Genomic DNA, 24,131 nt, shown 5'->3' on the forward strand with positions numbered 1-24,131 from the left:
GGGTTTGGAACTTAGGGGTCATGTGGGTTGGAAGTTGGAAGTGAAGTTGTGCATATTCTGCTGTGGTAATCGTTTACCACACCCTGGTAAACGATTACCAGAACCATTTGAGTCATTTGGACACAAACTCTGACATAGGGATCCCATGTGTTGTTCCCAGAGGACCAGGGTTGTCATACTTGGTTTTTCACTATGCTTGGTTGTTTTAATGTTGTGTTACTGGATAATAATTTTGGTCAAATTAATGATGGATACAACACACAAATTGCATTACTCAACCGAACTTCATTCATCCAAACAAGGTTTGATCCATACATTAATTACGATAACTTCCATATTGACTACAACACTAAACAAATACAAAAGATTGCAACACTAAAATGTAAATTAAAACACAAATAGAGTTCTTCATGTCCANAAACAATGATAAACACCACATTTCAAGGGTTAGGAGGAGCGTTATCAAAGCGCATGCGCAAGTGCNGCAGTTCCTCCTCCATGCTTCCAATGGCCGTTTCGATGTTTCCAAATTGAGTTGNGAAGTTGTCAAATCTTGTTTNCATTGTGTTGTCCATTTGACCTAAACGCGTGTCGANTGCATCCAATCTACTGCCAACGAATGTNTGCATTTGGTCTATGCGGTTCATTACATCAGTCAGTGTTGTAGAAGAATTGCCTTCATCGTGATGTTCATNTTCTATGCCTTCCCCTTCTTCTTGAACATTGGGGGGAATTTCTTTTGGAACCCACANTCCGTCTTCATTTTNGNCATAACCAAATGACCCNAGAGATTCATATCCCATCCTTTGTCTCCCCATGACTTCTGTTACAGGTTCATTGTCAGTAGGAACTTCAAAGTGTTCCAAGATCATCGTTATCAAATGCGGATACGGTAGTTTCGCGTTATGTCGTAATGCCTTTTTCATCTTGTACCTGATAAGTTACATCTAAAATCCATTTCTAACACAAAAAACTTGTATGTATGTGACTAAAACATTGTTTTGCATTCTCATCTTATCTTTCTTTTGGCAGAATCTGTGAAATGAAAAATGAAGAATAAAAAAGTGTAATATAGTCTGTTGGAGAAGTGAATGTGCATAATTCAGTATTTGTGTTGCAGGATTTCCTGGGGACCTGCTAGTAACTGTGAGCTACATTCTTGGGAAAAACTCACTGAGTATAATCATGAAAGCAAAAGCACTGAACAAGGCTACACCTGTGAATCTGTTGAACCATGCATACTGGAACCTAGGGAACCATAACAATGGCAATATTCTGAATGAAGTGGTTCAGATATTTGGATCTGAAGTGACCCTTTTCGATGATAATCTCATTCCCACAGGCAAATTTGCCTCTGTGAAGGGCACCCCATATGACTTCCTTGAACCACACACTGTTGGGGAAAGGATAAACCAATTGGCAAAGACCAATGGCTATAACACGAACTATGTGCTTGATGGTGCAAAAGGCAAAGAGACAAAGCTTGGTGCCATAGTGGTCGATAACAAGTCAGGGAGAGTGATGAAACTCTTCACAAATGCTCCTGGTTTGCAGTTCTACACTGCTAATTTTGTCAAGAATGAAAAGGGAAAAGGGGGTTTTGTTTATCAGCCACGTTCAGCACTGTGTTTGGAGAGCCAAGCATTCCCTGATTCTGTCAATCACCCTAATTTTCCATCAACCATTGTCACCCCTCAAAACCCTTACAAACATGTCTTGTTGCTCAAATTCTCCACCAAAATTCCTCATGCCTTTTCACATTTCTAAATGGGATTCTGTGCTCTCAGCCACTTTTTTATGTGCTTTTGGTATCAGTGTAGCATGATTCCTGTTCTATTAAGCTGAATAATGACATGTTTCAATTTTCTGCATCTATATTTCAGTAATCATATATCCTATAGAATGCATTTATTTCTGAAAGAGCACAGTTAGAAACAAAATTAGTCCATGTGAATGAATGCCTTGTTGGTTGTCAGAAATTGATAAAATTCAAGCCCCTATGGCCTATGTGATGTAGTAACAAAAATTTATCAGACACTTATAAAACAGAATGAGAAAAAACAGAGTATAATATAAAATAATGAGTGTCAGTAAACTATATATGGTAGTTCCCATCAGAACAGATATGTCTAAACCTAACCTTCAAATTATGAATTTGAAGTTAATTTACACACAATTTCTAGTTGAAAATAGATTTGATGTATTTATCAAAACAAATTTTGGGATGATGTGCAAATACCTAGTAGGAAATTCAAAAATATTATTTTGGATTGGAAAATTTGAAATACTACTACAGAAATATTTTTTTCTAAATTATACAGGGTTGAATATGTCATACATTTTTTGTTTTCAAATTTTAAAAGTGAAGGGATATAATTTCTTTAATTTTGATGTTCTTATTTTTTTATATGTTGGACATATTTAAATTAAAAATTTATCAAATGGTATAAATATTATTTAACAATTCACAAAAATTAAATTAATTATATTAAAAAGATAATATCTATTTATTTTTCTAAATTTAAGAACCAAATCCTATCAAAATTTTGAAACATATGCAAATTTTAACTTTGCATTAAATTTATAAATTAAAAACATATTTAATTCAATTATATAATATAATTTTTTTGAAATTTAACTACATAACTATTTGAAAATTTATATTTATGATGTTTTGAAATGCTCTAAAAGACTTCCTAATTCAAAAAAATTTAAAAATCATTTTTGGACCATTTAATGTTTCTTTTAGACCTTATAGAGGTATAGGAAAAATGGGTGCAGAGAGTAAAAGCCATTTTGATATCACTTGATCACTGGCCTTTTCCAGTGAGACCAATATCACGTGACTTGGAAAACCAGAAAGAAATGCCACGTGACTCAAGAAGATGAGGTTGTTACTGACACGGTCACTCCCTGGTTGCTGTTGCAGACATCATCAACTACAACATAGGATGGCACTGCTGTCACATATTTGCATCTCTCACTTCTCTTCTATTACACCTTCTTCATCTTTCTCCGTTTCACCAACCACTTTCCTCCAATGCTCTTGGTTGTCCACAGACTCTGGAAACATTCGAGCCACAAACCTTTGTTCCAACTTTAATTCTCTTCATTGTGGAAAGACCCTTTTGCGGCATAGGCATAATAGTCCTTGTTTCTCAATGCCATCTTCTTCTTCTTCTTCTTCTTCTTCTTCTCATTCTCGGACATCGTGGGATGAGACTGGTAAACGATCCAAGAGAGTGTGGATATGGACCACGAACAAGCAGGTAATGACTGCGGCAGTAGAGAGAGGATGGAATACTTTTGTTTTCCCATCACACCATCGGCAACTTGCTCAAGAATGGTCTTGTAAGTGCTTCATTCGGAAGGAAATTCTATAACCCGTTTGTGTTTATTTGGCAGAATTTAATTTGGATTGACTGCAAATGTAAAAACATTTACAATCTCAATCAATTGGGAATCAATCACTATGAATGACTTTGAAAATGATAACTATAGAAGCTAGTAATCTTTCCATGCATGAGACAATCAATGATTCAGGATGCAAACAGAACATAGAACACAAGCCTTATGCTATTAGATGAGGTTGGTTTCTTGAATCGCACTGGGCTATTCTGCTCCATCAAAGATAAGATTTTCAGAGATATTGTTTTCTATGAGGTCCCCCTAAACAACGTTCTCCAATGTGATTCTTTCTTGGTCTTCTTCTCCCCCTTTTCATAGCTGGTCCTAATGCTGGTAAAGGAGGAGAGTTGTGTTAAGCTCTCAGCTGTCAATGTAAAATGTTTTGTGCTGAAATTATTGTAAAAGGACAAAATGAAATCCCTTTAGTGTTATGCTAACCATAAATAAGATAAGATGACCATAATTGTTTTGTACACAATACATTTTCTGGCTCTGAGGAAAGTAGAGTTTGTATTATTGGTGAACCGGTATATTATACTACTACCATGTGTAATTTTATGAGTTTGGAATTTTGGTCTTGATGGGTACAGCAATTGCAGTAATATGCCCACTTTTTGTTAATGAGGGAGAGGTTTTGGATGAACAGAATAAAAGGGTAGCCACAATTTTTGACGTTTCAAACCCAGAGGAGCTAGAGGGACTTAGACCAGAGGATGAACAGGCAGAGACCATTGTAGTTAATTTACTAGATTGGCAGGTATTTTCGTTGTAGCTTGCTATAACTAGTATAATGGAATAGTTTTGCACACTTGTTATCCATGAATAGCTTGCTATAACTCTATGACTTCCACGGCATCACCTCAAAAACCATTTTTTTCCTGGTTTGATCATGTCTGACTTCTATTGCTGAAACCAAATCCACTGTCTTTTAAAAGTGTAATATAGTTTGCTTTCAATCATTTACATTCTCATGTTCAATAGTTTTCTTTGTTTACATTTTCTCAGGTAATACCTGCTGAAAATATAATAGCTGCATTTCAAAGAAGCCAAAAGACCGTGTTTGCCATATCTAATAATACATCTGAAGCTCAGGTGTTTCTTGAGGTATACACAAGAAGACAAATGAAGTAAACTTTACACCGTATATAGTAGTACTTTTTTTGCTAAGCTTAATTCTCTTCTGACAGTTACATCCCTTGGATTTTTCAGGCGCTTGAACATGGTTTAGATGGCATAGTTATGAAGATTGAAGACGTTGAAGCTGTTCTTGAGCTAAAGGTATTCTGTACCTAGATGAGACTTCTTCAGTAATTAGGCTTGACCTCTTATTTCAGCTGGAAACTTTCAGGCATATTTTGACAGAAGAATTGAAGAAAGCAATCTACTGAGCTTGACTAAAGCCACTGTGACACATATTCAAGTGGCTGGAATGGGGGATCGTGTTTGTGTAGATCTCTGCAGTCTCATGAGACCTGGTGAAGGACTTCTGGTATGTATCAGTTTCCTCTGCAACATTTAAGTTATTTCTTGGCTAATCAGTGAAGCTTCCATTCTTATTGTTCAAATATTTGCAACAGGTTGGATCTTTTGCCAGAGGATTATTTCTTGTTCACTCAGAATGCTTGGAGTCAAATTACATTGCAAGTAGGCCTTTCCGGGTGAATGCAGTAAGTTGTGCACACAAGCCTTAACTTAATATATTCATTGCCTTTGATCTTATTTGATAAAATCACCTCTCTTTTCATCATAATTCAATGGGGGTGACTGTGAGACCAGCGATCAAATCCCTTTTGGGAAAAAGGTCCAGTTGTGGTGTTATGTGAGTAACACTCAACTTTCAAGTGGATTTTCCATGTTTCTATATAAAAGTTAATCATTAACTTCATGTAATTTTAAAGATCTGACAACATCTATAATGACTATAAAATATATTTATTGCTATTGTGTGTAAGAATTTATTTTAATAGGGAAACCTTGATTATTGCTGAATCAGGATTGTTTTACTTTCAAAGCAGACTTTGACCAAGCTTTTATTAAGGCAGTTCATTCCTCATGATAATTGTTTGCCATTATTTGTCATGAATGTTGAATAAAATTTACATGTGCTATAAGTATTGTCTGCTCATGTTGCAGAATCAGTAAACTAGGCTCTTTATAGCTGAAATTTTTCTAACCTTGCATTCTCACTTTGATGGGTTAATTCAGCCTATTTACATTCCTGAAGAAAATATGACTTTTGCAGTATTTGTTTTTATTACTTTTTTCATTCACAATGTTTTGGAGTTTTCAGTTAAAATGTTAGTCATGCTGTCTACATAAGTTCTATGAACCCTTTCTAACAAATTACTTATCATAACAGGGACCAGTGCATGCCTATGTTGCTGTTCCAGGAAACAGAACATCCTACCTGTCAGAATTGAAGTCGGGAAAAGAAGTTATTGTTGTTGATCAGCAGGGTCACCAACGAATTGCTATTGTTGGGCGTGTAAAGATAGAAAGTAGACCACTAATCCTAGTGGAGGCAAAGGTTTGTGAATGCAATATATAGGATGAACATATTGTGTGGCAGTAACGAACAAAAGTTTTGTTCTGTCGTGTGAACATCTCATAAGTTATCACTATTACAGGTCCTTCTATTGTTGTTTGCTTGAGACCTATCCAAAATTCTGATCTGGCAATAATAATTGTTTCATTTCAGATAGAATCAGATAATCAAACTATCAGCATCCTTTTACAAAATGCAGAAACAGTTGCATTGGTTTGTCCCCCACAAGGTGATTCAATGAAGTTTTTCATATTTTCTGTTAGTTTGCTGATTTTCTTAAAAGTATTGTGTATTTTGTCTATTCAGGAAATACACTGTCAAAAACAGCCATTCCAGTGACCTCACTCAAAGTTGGAGATGAAACTCTTTTGAGAATACAAGGAGGTGCTCGGCATACAGGAATAGAAATTCAAGAATTTATAGTTGAGAAATGAACTAGTAATAATGTATTCAAGTTGTAATACTCATTCAAATTGTGAACCTTTGTTCTCCCTGCAGTTATGATGGTAGAGTAGATTATGATCTGGCCAGAGACATGGAAACGAGCAGCTTATATTTTACTCTACACATGACATTTGAGTTATGGAGTTAGGTTGGGCCAAAGGGTTTAACACGATTGCACAAAAGCAGTAATTCACAGAACTGTTGATGTAATCACCAAGTGTTTGTTAACTTCACCATCACGATTGAGCTCTAAATGCATCTTGGATGGAAGTAGCTCTCCATTTCCTTCTTTCAAATGTTTTTAGGGGCCTATGAACTGAGAGTTTGCATAGGGTTCATCTAAATCAAAGATGTTGCTGACATTTTCTTCAACATTTAAAAATTGAGGTGTCATCTCTGATTTTAGCATTATTGGACACCTAAATTATGGTCCCCCCAATTGAACACTTTTTTGTCCGGACTTAAGTCTTGAAGCACTTAAGTCTTGAAGCAGGTAATTCAGGTTTTGTTATTCTGCCTGCATAAGTTTCCCACTTGTTCTGTTTTCTCATAGCATGTATATAAATTTGTGATAGAAGTAATTTATGGGTTGAAGTCCCAACTATACGTCTAAAGATTTTAAATTAGTCAAGTCCATTTTGTTTTACTTAACCTCAATGGAGAGTTATTTTCTAGGTTAAGAGAGACTGTTAATTTTCGCAACATCTGGAAGAGAAAAAGAAGAAAGGAAATTGGTTAGCATGTTTTTTGAGTTACTTTGGTAAATTTGTAATTCCCACTTTGATCACTCTTGGATCAGATTGAAACTTTTGGTTGTTCGGATTGTCAATTGTAGTTCTTAGTTTTCTCTAATGATGGGGATAGAGAGAAAGGAATAGGAGTTCACAGGACTATGACCCTTTTATCTCTCACTTACTTTTCTTTTATCTCTCACTTACTTTTTCTAAGTTTTAATAATTTCAATTTGATCGCTTTAACAAATTGAAATCATTATTGGTATCTGCATAATAGATCTTTCATGACATATATGTTTTTAACTATATTTTATATCACTTTATAATTGACTAATAAAATATAATTATCTTAACATATTTAATGATTTATTATATATATATATATATATAAATGATCCAAAATTGTCGTTTTGTTTTAAGTTTCTCTTTCTTTATTCTTTAAATTTGGAAACATTATTGTTTTCATGTATTGGCTAGTTACACACTTGTTTGTGTTTTGATATGACTTTCATATACTTATATTTGATCTCAGTGGAGCTTGATTAGTGAACTTATACTTCTCATGTTGAGAGAGAGTTCTTTCACATTAAAAATATTGATGTTTTTGTTTTAGGATTATTGTTGTCTTTTTCTATTGTTGTTGTTTCTTACATATTTTTGTAAGCTTCAGAGAATTATTTTTTCGAAGCATATTTTAGTACTTTTGTTTGTTATGCTTTTGTTTTCCTGTCAAATTTTATGAAGTTCTAGATTGTGACTACTAACTACTATCCATAAGTCTTAAAAGATATTTCAGGATTCAATCATAAACTTAATCCCTAATAGTATTATTTCTTTCTAAATGGCAAAGAGTAGTTCTCTTTCCAAATGACATTATTTCTTTCCAAATGATTATTTCATATTAAAGTTATAACATTTATAAAAAAAATTGTTAATGTTTTAATCCTCCACTTTATTTTGAAAAACATAAAAATATAATGTCATATAAACTATTAAAATAATATTTATTCAATATTACGAAATAATTAAAAAATTAAATCAATTTGATAAGTTTCTAGTTATAAACAACATAAATAAAACTCATAACATTTAGAAATGAAATTAAATTTCAATTACCATAGTGTATACGTGAAATGATAATTGTAAAAGTGAAAACATTGAAAGCTAGTGTAATATTATCTAATACACTATGAAAGTTAAGAGAAATTACAACTTATATTTAACAAAATCATCGAATTCATTTCAACATGTTGTGACTCCTCTTCTCTAAATGATCTTCAAATTCATCTTGCAAAAAGGTAAAAAAAAAAAAAAAAAGAGTTATGAAGTCATTAAGAAAATAATCATTTCCAAATTTATAAAAGGCCCCAACAGTGGAGTTCACATAGGCTTGACAATAGAATCATGGGGCATTTTGATGTGCATCAATACTACTATTATTCAACATTAAAAAGCTGATAGGACTAAAATTAAAAGGCCACCTAGGAAGCAATAAGCCCATAACATAGTCTATACAGACTTTCTTCAATTAACATAAAACACACATGTGAAATTAAGAAAGTTCAATGCAAAACCAGAACCATAAAAACAATGCTTTATGTTTATTTTTATTTTTTTTATGGATATTTTTATTATTATACTTTTAAATAATTAAAGATTTATTTTATAATTTTGGAAAGATATGTATATTGTTTTTATTTGTGAAATATTTCATAGATAAATGGAAATATCATGGAATAATATATTAAGAATTATCATGCAGTTAAAATTCATTCAAGTACAATTTTCAAGTTAAGTTCAACTCAGATCGTTCAATGAGCCAACCCAATTTGTCCAGCGAGAAAGGTCAAATTATTCAACGACCCTAGCTCATCCAACTACTCTTTCACCATATAAGAAGAGTAACAAATGTTTTTTATTGATGTTGAAAGAGTAATCAAAGTACAATATATAGAATGTACATAACCAGCGTACAATAATTAACATACAATAATTAAGGAAAAAATATATTAATTATTTAAGACAGAATCAATTATGCAGAAACTAGATAAGGTAAAAATATATTATTTCCTATCATGGTATAATTGTTAGAGTAGAAATTGGAAATAGATTGTTTAGTATTTTTCTATTGAATTGGAACATGAAATCCGACTTCACTGAACTCTCTACGACATAGTTAATTTTATTAATTTAATTACTTTCTATTTTTTTTATTAAAATCAATATATTTTTCATTTTTTCATGGTTCTTAGTTTTAATCAGTAAATAATTATAGTTTTTTTTAATAAATGTGAATCTTGGAAAAAAATATTTACACTTTTTATTTTATTACTTATACAATTTAGTATACTTCTCAATATTACCCATGAATTAGGTTAAACTAAGTCAAATGATCAAAATAAAAATTAACGAACATGAATTCAAACCGGACAGAACTAGAAATGCATATTCTTGTCAATCTTCGTTTGTTACATACCATCCAAGCAGATTTTTGTCCACCTTTATTATTATCCATTATTATCACACAAAAGTAGCCAAAACTTTCTTGATGAATAAATAAATTCATCTTAATCCTCTTGGCCTCATAGCCTTATACACTTTCGGTTTTTAGGCGTTAGTGAGAGAAGAAGGAACTGTGAGTGAGAGAAGTCCTGGACAATGAAAGGAGATGATAAATGACTGAGTTTTATTACGATTTCATGAGTTTAGGTGTTCTCAAAATTTTAAATTTTGAGCGTATAATTTTAAGTTTTGCTGCATTGAAGATTTTAAAATGTAAATTATTTTTAAGTAAGTATAAACGTGGTAAGAATAATTTCCAAGTAAATTACTTCTGTAAAAGAATTAGAATTTTTTTTAGCTTATATAAAAAAAACAAAAATAGATGACTAATGAATCATCACTCCTTATTTTTGTTTTCTTAAAAGTGTTTGGAAGACAAACTTTTAAAATGCATAAATGTGCTAAGGAGACAAATACTTTGAAGTGTTCTTTTGATCAACTTTTGAAAACAAACTTTAATAACAAATATGTTAAAGATTGTGGCATTCATTATGCATAAATAAAGGGTGAGATCATGTATATAACAATTTAGTAATAATTTTTTACTATGTTCTTTGAATTGCTATCTAAATTTAGTTTTGTTTGCTACAACATGGAACTAGAATAATTAATTCCTAATAGTTATGTACACAAGAAAGTAACACTAGGTTGAATAAATTTCCAAACTAGGATTTGAGGAAGATCTAACTCTTGGATTTGATGGAGATGGAGGTAGAGGTAAAGGATAGTCTTGACGTTCTGGCATGGCTTGGAAGCACCTTGGAAAATTTGATGATGGACATATTCCAACACCATACTTGTTAGGACTAACATGGTTGGATGGACCTTTATGCCTTCTTCCATGGGAGGTTGAAGATCCAAGCATGCCATCATGCAAAGATTTTAACTCACGAAGTACTTCACTCATAAGGGGTCTTGTTTTAGGGTCAAGGCGAAGACAATGAATAGCTAACCTCATTGTCCTATGAGCAAATTTTGTTGGATATTGACCTTCAAGTCTAGGATCCATCAAATAATGGAAGTTTGCTTTGTTCCCAAGACGAGGCCCTAACCATTCTATCAAGTTTTGCTCCTCTATAGGCATTGTTTTATCTATAACTCTTCTTCCTGTCAATAGTTCAAGTAGAACTACTCCAAAGCTATAAACATTGCTCTTTGGAGTAAGGATTCCTGTGTCAGCAACACTATTAATGTTAACAGAAAATGGAGTAGAAGCTTGCAATACATACAACATTGAATCTTAAATCATGCACACATTAAGAAAATGTTCTTTTAACAACATTTTTTAACAATTTTTTTACAACGCATATCAATAAAGTAATCACACGTAATCTATTATCAAAAAATTGTTAAAAAAAGTTGTTAACATATCGAGATCCTACACATTATTGCCATGTGTAAGTCATTGTGTATATGTCAGTAGTGAAACGATGAGATAAGAATATATCATAAGTGATGTAGTCTTTGTCTTTGATAGAATATCATAAGTTCATAGATCTTATTACATTGATTTGATAAGTTTACTATGAAGAAAAATTAAACAAGATCCTAGATAGGCATTTCCCCAAAGCTTGGGATTCTGTTCTACACATGAAATATCTAGTTGAATAAATTAAAGGGACTTAGTGATAACATCTGTGTAAGGAATATCAAATTAGCAACAATGATTTGTTTTCAATAATGATTATCTTTTCAAATAATGTCTTCTTTTAAGAAATATTTAATCTAAAATTTTTATTTACCTTTCTTATTTTCTAAATATGCAATATCTAACAACCTTTGAAATTGAGATGTTTAAGTATACTAACCTGTCATTATATATTCTGGGGCTTCGTAGCCTTTAGATCCTACCATTTTAGTTGTCGTATGCATTTCATGTCCTACTGAAGCATCTTTTGCAAGACCAAAGTCACAAAGTTTTGTGTTGTAATCCTTATCCAATAAAATGATATTATAAGATATAGGTAATGAGGTATCTGTGTTGAAAATTAGAATAGTAAGTCATGGAACAATCATTTTACCTTATCCAATAGGATACTAGATGTCTTAAAATCTCGAAATATTAATGGTCTTGAAGCTTCCTCATGCAAAAATGACATGCCATTAGCAGCACCAATTGCGATTTTCATCCTCGTAGGCCATGTAAGGTGTACAGCTCCTACTAGTAGATGACAATAATAACTTGTGAATATATAATATATCCATTAACATATACAATAATCAATAACTTAAATGTTAAGAAAAATAAGTTCAAATTTTATAAAAAGAAAATATATTAAAAGTGCAAGTCATATTAATGAAATTGTTATTGTTTTGTTAATTTAATGAGGATATTATAATAAGGTAATACTATAAAGATAAAATAATTGTTGGATCTATACTATCTTACATTTTGTAAATTGTTTATTAGAGTGATAGTAATTTGGTGGGTTACTTTTTATAGCAGGGGAGATCCTCCTCGTATGACCTTTTTACTTGTTAAAGGAGTTAGTTAATGTTCAAAAGATATGATTGATTTTATGATGTTATTTAAAGTTATTCCTCTTTTTAAAAATGTTTTGTATATGGATTATGTCATGGTTTTCTCTAAAGGTAGTATTCTTCGAACAAATTATTACTAACTCAACTAGGTAAGATAAGTAGGTTGCTTTTATATTACTTTTTTGCCAATTAACTAAGATAAGTAGGTTGCATGAGGAGTGATCAAGGATCATTAAGTTGCTCGCTAGATAGGGTAATTGTTTATTAACCTATACAAGATTATTTCAATAGTGTTTTGATACTATGAAACGTCATTTTTCTCTCCGTTCTTTGTTTTGATATGTTTTATATAGATTCTATAGATTATAAAATTGTTTATGATTTTGAGTAACTTCAACTCTTTTTTAATGTCTCTTCTTGTTCCATGAGCTTGATATTGAAGGACACATTAAATGATTTCCATGTAGCAATAAATGCTATTATCTTCTTTATGTAACATTTTAATAGTTGGATATACTTATCTCTTTTTTGGATAATGTTATTTTCCTTGAATTTGACTAAAGTGCAGTGTCTTATGAGTAGATAGTTCTTTGAGAGTTGTTGAAGAAAAACAACTTGAAATATTTATCTAAGAGGTCTTCTTATGTGAATTGTCCTTTGCTAACGAATCCCTTTGACAAGTGGAAGTACTAGACATTCCCTACAACATAAAATAGGCATTTATTTATTTTTTTGGTACGAGGTTAGCTTAGTTATATGCGTTTATCATTTGAACATATATTATACCATGTCAAACGTAAAATATGACTGCACAGTTTCATATCATCTATCAGACATGACACTTGTATCTTACATGATTTGTTACTGGACTAAATTTGTTTTCTTTCAGATGAAGCATCACCATATTTTTTATGCTTGGTTATTCTTAACACTTAATCAATATTATACGACGTTGGACTTTTGCTCTAACATCAAGCTTATGTGAAAAGTAATGAATACCAAACTTCGACCAATCAAGTACTGTATACCAAACTTAGGTTTTGAATGTGAAACAATGCAATACATCCTAAGGCATTTTATTTAACGACTTTGATTGTTCATCAAATAACATATATATAGTAGGTCAATCTTTGTGAAAGAGAAAATCCTCTTTCATGGTAAATGACAAGCTATATATCAAGTGTGACTGTGGAACATGTTTTGATAAGTTCTTACAATTGAACATCGACCTATATTAAACCTCAAGCATTTTAAATTGAGCAAATTATTTATTCAACTAAACATGTTTAAAGTTATAACCTTCTAATCAACATGTCTAAGACCAGAACCATGCGATTCTAAGATGCACTAGTGCAAAAACGCTGTTTAACGTCGGTTAATTTGGGCTTTTAACGTCACTTTCACATCCGACGTCTATACGGGTGACGTCTATGGGACGTCGCAATTCCTCAGAACCGACGTCCATATAAACGTTGGTTAACAATATCCATCGACGTCTATATAGACGTCTGCTTATACTCACACCGACGTCTTATTACTCTATACAGACGTCCACCTATGATTAAACCGACGTCAACATGAATATATAAAGAGGTTTAAAATGACACTAACCGACGTCTATGTTGTTATAGACGTCGGACATGGCTTTAACTGACGTCTAACAACAATTTTGTGTTTTAGTGGAGTTTTGATCCAGGCTTTCGGTAGCATTGTGTAACACTCTCCTCTCGCTAGTTTCCCCACAAAAAAAGCTTGCGTCTTTTGAATCTTCTAGTGCTTTCAACCAAAAACCGAACCTTGGTCCATGGCTACTTCCCATTATTCAACCACAACAGAAAAAAATTACGGTGTCGAGAAGTAGACAAGGACCCAAGTTCCATTTTGGGTTGGAAGAACTAGAAAACTCAAAAGATCGCCACTCTTCTTGTGAGGAAACTAGCAAAGGGAGAATGTTGCACTATGTTACCCAAAGAGAGGATCAAAACTACACTAAAACACAACACAAAGAAAGCAAATTTTAATCAGTTGAACGNAGCAAAGGGAGAATGTTGCACTATGTTACCCAAAGAGAGGATCAAAACTACACTAAAACACAACACAAAGAAAGCAAATTTTAATCAGTTGAACGACAAGATAATCGATAAAAAACTAAAGAAAGTTTAAACGGTAAGCATAAAAAAAAACCACGCACCTGGGATGCAAGAGAGAAAAAGGAGAGGACGAAGACAATGACGTTATGAGAAACGACAATGCAATGCCGCAAGAGATAAAAAGTAGAGGTGCGCAAGCGAGTAAAAGAAGAGGAGAAGTAGAGAAAAATGAGAAGAGATGAAAACGCGATCAGAAACTGAATGGCGAGTAGAGTCTGCGGTCTATTTAAAATGAAATGGAGCGTCGGTTGCTCCAGAAACCGACGTCTATAGACGTCGGTGTTTCAGGGGATCAGACGTCTATTCTACGTCAAGAAGCTGAAAAGATTGACGTTTGATTTCCTGCCAGGGGTAGTTCACGTCGGTGCCCCTCCTAGCTGACGTCTAAACCCCTCGAATTTGGTGAAAATAATCAATTACAGGAACTTAGACGTCGCTTACGTTTAGAACTGACATCTAAATTGAAGAATTTTTGTCTTCCCGCCTTCCAGACAGGCCTTAGACATCGACGTTTGACTATGTGACGTCTAAGCGCCTGGGAATTAGGTGAACAACATTAATTGTAGCCCAGTCGACGTCGAGTTTTCAGGGGATCCGACGTCTAAAGCTGACGTTTGATTTCTTTCAGTGACTTGAACGTCGGTGCCCTTTTCTAGCCAACGTCGAATTTACTGTCTTATCACATACATCAGGGTCTTGGACGTCGATTTGCGGCAGGTGTGACGTCTATGACATCATAGACGTCGCCTAACATCGAAACTGACGTCTAGTTTACTATTATATTTACGATAATGGCACCGTGCAGTAATAGACGTCGGTTTTTCACGAAACCGACGTCTTATGAGTGACGTTAAACAGCGTTTTTCCACTAGTGATGTTATCAAAGCACTTCATCTGAAGTGTTCTGCTACACATTATGAAAATATTTTCTCCTTCTTACCTATCTTTTGTGTTTTATTTTTTGTTTTTCATCATGAGTAAAGAAATGTCTGACAATATCTTTGTTAATATTTTCCTGTATCTTCATCCTAACAAAAGCCCAATTGTGTCTTTGGTATCACTAGTTTTGGACATCAAAAAATATTATTCTTGGAGCAGGTCTATGACTACTGCTTTTATTGCCAAGAACAAACTTGAATTTGTTGATGGAAAAACCCCTTAACCAGGAAAGGACAAGGATACTTACCAAGCTTAGAGATGGTGTAACAACATGGTAATTTCTTAGCTCGTATATTTTGTTTCACCTTCTATTCGCCAGAGCATTCTATGGATTAGCAAAGCTAAAGATATCTGGAAGGATCTCAAGGCCGAATATTTCCAAGGCAATCTTATACGTGTTTCAAATTTGCAAATGGAGGCCTCTTCCATCAAACAAGGTGATCTCATGGTAACATATTACTTTACAAAACTTAAAATCATTTAGGATGAAATACAAAATTTTAGACTCGATCCTTGTTCTTCAACATTATGTATTTGATCATGAAAAGAAAGTAAAATATTAGGTCGTGTAATTCCTTAGAGGATTGAACGAACAATACAAAAACATGAAGTCACATGTTCTTTTAATGGATCCTATGCCTTCGATCAACAAGGTTTTCTCTTATGTCACCCAACAAGAATGTCAAATAATAGGAAGCAATCTATTCAATGAAACTAAAGTCAAGATAAATGGTGTCAATAATCAACTAAGTTGCACCCTTTGTGGTAAGATTGGTCATCTTGAAGCTAGTTCTTACAGGAAGAATGGATTTCCACAGAATTATGATGGTAAAGGTTTCAAGAATACAAGTAGAAAGGTATGCATTCATTATGGAAGAAAAGGTTATACGATAGACATTTGTTATATAAAACCTAGCTTCCCACCAGGGCATAAGTTTTCAAATAAAAAAGTTAATTCCATCAAATATATAGATGCTCAACAAGAAGGAAATCAAGATAGTAGTAATGGAGAACAAGATGTTTGTTTAGTTGTTGCAACAATATCAAGCTCTCATGAGTTTAATGTAGAATAGTAAAAAGTAAAGGTATATCACAGAGTCACATGTTAACAAGATCAATACTATTTCCACTGATCTAACTCAACGAGGTAATTCTTTTATTGGTGTGTACGATCATGGTAAAAGTATTATTTGGATTTTGAATTCAAAAGCTACAACCATGTATCTTATTAGTTTTTGTAGTTGGATTTTAGTCTCACATTACTTAGTATTGTGAGATGGTGTTCTCCATTTTTCTATATAAGGAACCTTATGTAAGGTTTACAAATCCACTAAAATAAACATATTTCCTAGTGTAGTGTGGACGTAGGCATACACATTGTAGTCAAACCACATTAAACTCTAGTGTTGCTATTTTTGTCTCCCTCTCTTTTATTGTCTTTTTCCTAAAAATTGATATCAAGAGCCAATTTTCTTAGTATGCTCTATGGTTGCAGCTTTGTCTGATCTTCCACATCATAAAAGATTTGGTTAGAGTCAATTTCTTAGTATGCTCTGTGATTGCAACTTTGACTGATCTTCCACATCAGAAAAGATTTGGTTCTCTTGTTCTTGGAAATCTCGGTCTACAGAAGAGTGTGAGCTTTCTTCAAAAGTAGTAGGAGCAATGACATTGGAAGAAGGAAAGGTGAAGATTGAGAAGTTCGATGACAGTGACTTCGGGCTCTGGAAGATGCAGATAAAGGACTACTTGTACCAGAAGAAGTTATATCTACCTTTAAGCGGGAAGAAGCCAAACAACATGGAACAATCAGATTGGGAGTTGTTAGATTGGCAGATACTTGATGTGATCCGACTGACATTAGCCAAGAATGTTGTGTTCATCATCATGAACGAGAAAACAATGGTAGATTTGATGTAGGCATTGTCAAACATGTTTGAGAAACCATCCACAATGAATAAAGTGTATTTTATTGGCAAACTTTTCAACCACAAAATAGGTTAAGGTAACTCAGTTACTCATCATATTAGTGAAGTTAATATAATTATTGCACAATTAACATCAACGGAAATAACTTTTGATGATGAGATAAAAGCATTAGTTTTATTATTGTCTCTTTCGGAAAGTTGGGGTGCAACTATTATTGCAGTTAGTAATTCTGCAAGCAACAACAAGTTGAAGTTTGATAACATTCGTGACTTGATTTTAAGCGAAAATGTTCGTAGGAGAAGTTTATTGGAATCTTCCAGTTTTAGTTCTGGTTCAACATTGAGTGCTAAAAATAGAGGAAGATATAGCCAGAAAGGTCGTAATCAAGGTCGAGGCAAATCGAAGTCCAAAGAGAGACCACAAACAAAAGTCCAGAATGATATCACCTGGAACTATCAGAAAAAAGGTTATTTTACAAACCAATGTTGGGCTTGAAAGAAGAACAACAAAAAGAAACAAGATGATGACTAATAAGCTAATGCAGCAACTAATGAAATTGCAGATACACTACCCTGTAGTCTAAATAATTCCATAGACTCATGGATTATCGATTTAGGTGCGCCATTTCATACTACACCTTCCTTAGAGCTATTGTCTAACTATGTTTCTGGAAAGTTTGGGAAGGTTTACCTTACAAATGGAAACTCTCTTGACATTGTGGGAAGATGTGATATTAACATCAGAACCTCTAATGGAAATGTGTGGACTTTGAATAATGTCAGACATATTCTTGCCTTAAAGAGAAACTTAATATCTATAGGACAGTTTGATGATGATGAGCATTACACTACCTTTGGAGGCAAACATTCACACCTTCTCACCCATAGCCAAGCTCATCACCATCTGACTTCTCCTTTATCTAACTACTATAAACAAATGACATTTGAAACAACTGGATGTGAATAACATTTTTCTTTAGGGGGAAGTAAACGAGGAAGTGTATTTGGAACTCCCACCTGGTATTAGCTCTCCCAAATCAAATCAAGTTTATAGACTACATAAATCTTTATATGGTCTTAGACAAGCGAGTTGTTAGTGGTATGAAAAACTTACTACTCTCTTGTTATTTCATGACTTTATACAAGCCAAAGGTGATCACACTCTTTTTGTAAAGAAATAAAAACAAGCATAACCGCTTTTTTGATCTATGTAGATGATATTATACTAACTGAAAATGATATTTTTAGATTAATAACATTACTTTGATCCTCGATAAGACTTTTAAAATTACAAACTTGGGGGTTTAAACTTTTTTTTTTTGTCTTAAGGTGGCTCAGAGTAACAAAGGCATTCATATCTCACAATACAAATACACATTATATTTTACTTGCGAGATTGGCATGCTTGCTTATGCACCCATTTTGACTCTTATGAATTTCTCCAAATGTGCTGCTATAAACTAAGGAATGCCCTTTCCAGATCCTACATCTTTCAGAAGACTTATTGGCAAGCTCATATATTTAACAAATATGCAACCAGACATTGCATATGTTGTGACCAACCATCATTCACCATCAAGCTGTTATTTGGATTTTGTGTCATCTCAAACAAAGTTCAAATATGATGGGATTTTTCTCTCAATAAATAGTGAATTCAAACTCAATGTTTTAGTGATTCAGATTGAACTGGGTGTCCCAAAACTTGAAAATCTTTATCTAGATACATAACTTATCTTGGTCATTCACCTATTTCTTGAAGATCGAAGAAATAAAATATTGTTTCAAGAAGCTCTTCAAAAGCCAAATATAAAGCTCATGCTTCTACAATGTGTGAGCTACAATGACTCTTATTTTCTTGAAGATCTTCATGTTCAACACACTCAACTAGTGCTCTTATTCTTTGATAATCAGTCCACTAAAAAAAATTGCATCAAATAATGTGTTTCATGAACGAATGAAACACATGGAAATAAATTGTCACGTTTTAAGAGAGAAGATTCAATGTGGAACCAGGGGGGGAGAGAGGGGGAGCATAACATGTGTAACACCAAGTGTTATGCTTTTTTTGTTTTTTGTTTTTTGTTTTTTTTTATTAACAAATGCAAGGCCCTAAATGTGCTCTATCTATTTTCCTTTCTTCCTTCTTTTTGTAATATACTTTCTCAAGTTTTGTGTTAATATACTTCTCTTTTCTCTTTGTTTTCTTCTTTTCTCATGGAAAGTCATTATTTGCATGATGTGTTGTACTGTTTATCACAAATACATATTACTCACTTCATCATGTCTAACATCAAAATGTGATTCTAAGATTGAAGAGTTTGTAAAACTAACTCAAAGTGTTGTAAATGAGAACCCATATAAATGAAATTTCAGTAAAGGAAACCTAGAACAAAAATTTTTCATTTCCATTGAAACACTTCATAAAGTACTAGAATGTGATTAGAATAGCCTAGAGGATGCTATCAACTCCTTTAATGTCCATGATGTTTTTAAAATGTTGTCTTAAACCTATCTTATGACCACACAAGAATTTGATGAGATCTGAATCATTTAGAAACTAGTTGGCTCCACAATGTTCATCAAGTAATTGTATATTATTGTTATTTGAAAATTATCCTTGATAAAAATAGTTGTTAACACTATCTAGTAAGTGAAAAATTACCACCACTCGTCCTTTTTGTTGATTGACTCAATCAAAGAAGAAAATAAACTATGACTTGGTTGGATAATGTCTTATTCCAACATAATGTTTTGAATTGGATCCTTACACTATCAAATACTATAAATACTATAGTTGATAACATAATCGATGATACCTAACCAACTTTTCACTTTTTTCTTATAACTATTTAGGTCTCACCGCTGTCCCACCTTAACTAGCTTATGTCCTTCTAGTAATGAAATAACATGATTTCACGTTCATGGTGGAGAAATCACTATGCTTGCAACGCTAAGGGTGCAAGGCACGAGAAATAAATGCAAAAATATCTACAAAACTAATACGATGGAATGAGATGCTTATACTAATCAGATATAAAATTCGATCTCTTGATTATAGGGTCTATGTGTAAAAGGGATTGGTAACATGCACCGTGTATATAATATAATATATATATATATATATATATAGGCTATTGTGGAAAAAAATAAACTTGGATTTCACTCAATTGGTTATTAAATAATGAACCATTCCTTAACCTTGGTTTTCTTCCACACCACTAAATAAGTTTCGTTACACCATGACATTGTAACTTTTGTGACATTAAAACAATCACACTAAATAAGGTTAGTTTATTTTAGGAGGATAATTTTTTGTTTTTTTTTTTATAGTTTTTTATTTGTAAAACAATCACATTAAAACAATCACACTAAAACAAAAAAGAAACAACATAATTATTTTAAAAGCATGCAAATAGAATTAAAAAACTAACATGAATAATGGATAAATAAATTCATTAAAACGTACTCTTGAAAAGATGCTTCTCTAAACTTCCTTCACATATATGCTCGTATACAAGCAGCCTTTTGTCATCCTCAAGACAAAATCCGACTAGTCTAACCAGATTTAAATGTTGGAGTTTACTAAGATAAATAATTTCATCCTGCATATACATGAAATAGAGAGAGAAAAAAAAATCAATTTTTTAATCAACAACATAAATAGTAATTAATGTGAATTATAGCATTTTATATATAAAAAAAAAAACAAATTACACTCTAATACCTTTTCTATTTATCTTAATATTATGCACCCTATTTCTGAGTATCTAACATTACATTAACTCTTTTAGAGGATACACACTATGATGTACCTTTTTTGAGTTGTAGGTGTAATATGTTTAAAACAACTATAAAAAGACTTAGATTAAAATGAGAGGGTGTCTATAATATAGAGAAATATTGAAGCCATGCAATTAATTTGCTAAATAAAAAAAAGGTTAAAATAAAATAAATAGCAAACAAAATAAAGAAATTTAGTTAGGGTTAGCATCACATACTAGCCATTCGTTTTTATCTTGACATTCGTTTAAGTTGAGTGCCTTCACTGCAATGGGAATCCCTTTTCCAGGTTTTGCTGCATAGTTTCCATATGGATTAATCCAACCCTTCAACAAAACTCCAAACCCTTCCTCATCATGAAAATTCTCAACCTTAAAAGTTCTTGTTGCCAACATAAGATCTTGAAAAGTGAACCTTCGAAGAAGCAAAGAAGCTTCAAACAGTTCTTGATCCGGAACACACAATCTTGCATGGCTACTTAACCTTCTGTTGGACGATGATCTTGGGACAATTGGCTGCTGCTGTCTGTCAACATCATTTGTAACATGTCTTCCTGTTGATTTAGGATGAAGTGAAAGCAAAGTTAACAAGCAACATAACATGTACATGAATTAGACACAATACATGTAATCCCCGAGAGAATAAAAGATGATCTTGAATTTCCCATTTGCATGTATACTACATATATAAAAGATGCACATTTAATTTTATTTCACAAGTAATTATGTTAACATATATGTACACAAAATCTATCTATGTAGACTTGGTTTAACTTATTTTAAGAAAGGAATTGAATTTAAAGTTGGCTTTTCAAAATTACTTTTTGTATTTATATTGTGAGAGAGTATAAATTAAAAACCAATGATAATATACATATAAATGTGATATGTAAACATGATTTGAGAATGTGTAGTCTTTTAATAGTGAATTCCAATGTATAAATCAAACAAGTCAACACAAGAAATTTAGTTAAACAAAAAAGGTGTGTGAATTTTAAGAAATATTGGTGAAAAAGGTAGAATTAATATTACCATGATCAACTTGGTTGATTTTGTTTATGGAGGAATCTTCCCCTTTGGAACTCCAAAACATGCAACCTAGGAAAGTTCTCAATTTCTTCCAAAATCTTGAACCTTCTCCACTACTACTTTGAACAACATCTTTGTTCTTTCTCCCTCCTTTGGATTTGCCCCCAATTGAAGAACCAACCCTAACACCAGAAATGCTCCCCATTTTCCCTAAAACATTCAAAACATACAAATTTAAGAACAAAATTCTCATAATGATGAAAACTAAGAAGAGACATGCCAGGTAATTAACAACACACTTTGTACTAATATTGTGTAAGCTGATCTTAGTATTCTTCAGTGCTTAATAAGGTATGTGCATTAGAGCTAGAATGGTTAATAGAGTGCTTAATAAATAATAATAAATGTTATAGGGTGGTGAAATATATTTTTGAGGGATTATTTGTGGGTCCATTAACAAATATTTTCATCATGGAATAGTAAAAAAACACTAATGATAAAATTCAATTTAATATCACAAATATTTTAAATATGATAGATAGATTAATCTCATTCGTGATAGTATAAGTATGGAAAACTTGATTTTTTTTTCTATTACGAAAGATATGAAAGGGTGTTAAGTGTTGAGCTACTAATAAACAAGTTAGAAACTAACCTCATTGAATGTGAGAAATGATTATGTGAAAAGAAAATTAGTCGATGTAATCAATGAATATTTGAGAAAGAGAACATGTTAACATGCATAAACATTAAGATGAGTAAGTTTTGACTTTGAACCCGTAATGTATTAATTAAGGATTCATTTATAAAAGTAATTTAAGAAATTACATAATAAATTGTCAATAGATTAATTTAAATATTAAATATTTTCTCGGGTGAATTAATTAAAAAAAATACGAGACAAAATGACAAGTAGACAAAGATTTTTTAAAAGTATTATATGTTTCAATTTTAAGGTGATTATTCCATCATAATTTTATTTTTAGAAACTTTCTTGTAGATTAAGAAAAGAAAGTAAATATATATTACTTTTAACTTTTATAATTTTTAAATTATGTGAGATTTTTAGACATATAATAATAATAGTAATTCTTTTTATAAAATAATATAATCATTTCTTACAATTTCTTTTATAAATCAAGGAAAGAATATGACGCTTAAGAAGAAAAATATTTTGAATTTAAAAATTTTTGAGTAAGGTCTACATATGTAACATCTAAAAAATGACACCATTTTTATTAAAACAATTAATTTTCATAAATTTGACAGCAGAATTTATTAAGATAAAAAAAAAATATGAAAGTTAGAAACCATTATCAAAAGCATCTCAATTAACATAATTCATAAAACAACGAAAGAAAAATATAAGAAATATTGGATGGATTAAAAACAGTGTTCTTAAAACTATTTAAAAAATCAGATGACAGAATACATTACTTGGCTAAGGAATGAAATGAAACAACAGTGATGAACTGCATTATTTCAGAAGAAGAATAGAACCATTTCTGATCAAAACACTCATGCATTTCTCTGTCATAATAACTCCTTGGATGCAATTTTGCAGAGAACTTTGAAAACAACTGCAAAAACCATTCCACGTTTTCGTGTTCATCATTTTTCTATTATGCAAGGGATTCAGAATTCACAAGGTTTGGAGATATATCTCTAAATATTTTAGGATAAAGTAAGAAACTAATAACTTAATTACTATAATTATTGGTTATAATTATCATTGACCAGGTGTTTAGTTATATATGTAATTTTTCAATGATTTTAAATGCACTTAAATATTAATTCAGAATAAATGTGGTCAAGGTTATAACAGTAACACATGTAATTTTTTAATAAAATTTAAATTAATTTTCTTCACATATTATTCTTTGGTCAATGGTCAACATCCTCCTCATCATATCACAATTAACTGTTCACTAGATTTTCCTATTTTATTCTATGTTTTTATTTTTAATTTTTTAGAATTTTTGTGGGGGAGCTTAAAAATTTCCAAAATGTTGTCATTCTGATTTAGGTTGTTTGTATAGGTATGTTTCGCTTACAAAAAAATAATCAAATGGTTTTTGGAAATTTTTTACTATGTTCCTAAACTAAGAAAACAATCAAGTACTTACATATTA

The 24,131-nt window shown here is 32.0% G+C and overlaps 2 protein-coding genes and 1 pseudogene across 3 annotated transcripts in view; 2 read left to right on the forward strand and 1 right to left on the reverse strand.

The window, feature by feature from the left end:
• Positions 1-965: 965 nt before the first annotated feature.
• Positions 966-1,854, forward strand: LOC106755574 (annotated as a pseudogene).
• Positions 1,855-2,932: 1,078 nt separating this feature from the next.
• Positions 2,933-6,795, forward strand: LOC106764085 (3-dehydroquinate synthase homolog). Of its 2 annotated transcripts, XM_014648313.2 has the most exons (10): positions 2,933-3,351; positions 3,999-4,165; positions 4,414-4,512; positions 4,618-4,686; positions 4,757-4,897; positions 4,986-5,075; positions 5,768-5,935; positions 6,107-6,182; positions 6,260-6,337; positions 6,452-6,795. In XM_014648313.2, the coding sequence occupies exons 1-10, from the start codon at positions 2,952-2,954 to the stop codon at positions 6,466-6,468; spliced, it is 1,305 nt and encodes a 434-aa protein (XP_014503799.1). In that variant the 5' UTR covers positions 2,933-2,951; the 3' UTR covers positions 6,469-6,795. The 2 variants fall into 2 exon arrangements, with proteins under 2 accessions (XP_014503799.1, XP_014503792.1); XM_014648306.2 differs by having other exon boundaries at positions 6,260-6,795.
• A 3,541-nt stretch (positions 6,796-10,336) lies between these two features.
• LOC106755583 (probable serine/threonine-protein kinase PBL11) overlaps positions 10,337-24,131 on the reverse strand; it is a 15,224-nt gene continuing 1,429 nt past the window's right edge. The window contains exons 2-7 of the mRNA XM_014637764.1: positions 22,003-22,209; positions 21,190-21,524; positions 20,658-20,793; positions 11,715-11,851; positions 11,502-11,625; positions 10,337-10,863 (exon numbers count right to left, since the gene is read on the reverse strand). Coding sequence (XP_014493250.1) covers positions 10,337-10,863; positions 11,502-11,625; positions 11,715-11,851; positions 20,658-20,793; positions 21,190-21,524; positions 22,003-22,209 — 1,466 coding nt within the window. The remainder of the gene's footprint in view (positions 10,864-11,501; positions 11,626-11,714; positions 11,852-20,657; positions 20,794-21,189; positions 21,525-22,002; positions 22,210-24,131) is intronic.

Source organism: Vigna radiata, chromosome 1, assembly GCF_000741045.1.
Source record: "Vigna radiata var. radiata cultivar VC1973A chromosome 1, Vradiata_ver6, whole genome shotgun sequence".
In the NCBI taxonomy this organism is placed as follows: domain Eukaryota; kingdom Viridiplantae; phylum Streptophyta; class Magnoliopsida; order Fabales; family Fabaceae; genus Vigna; species Vigna radiata.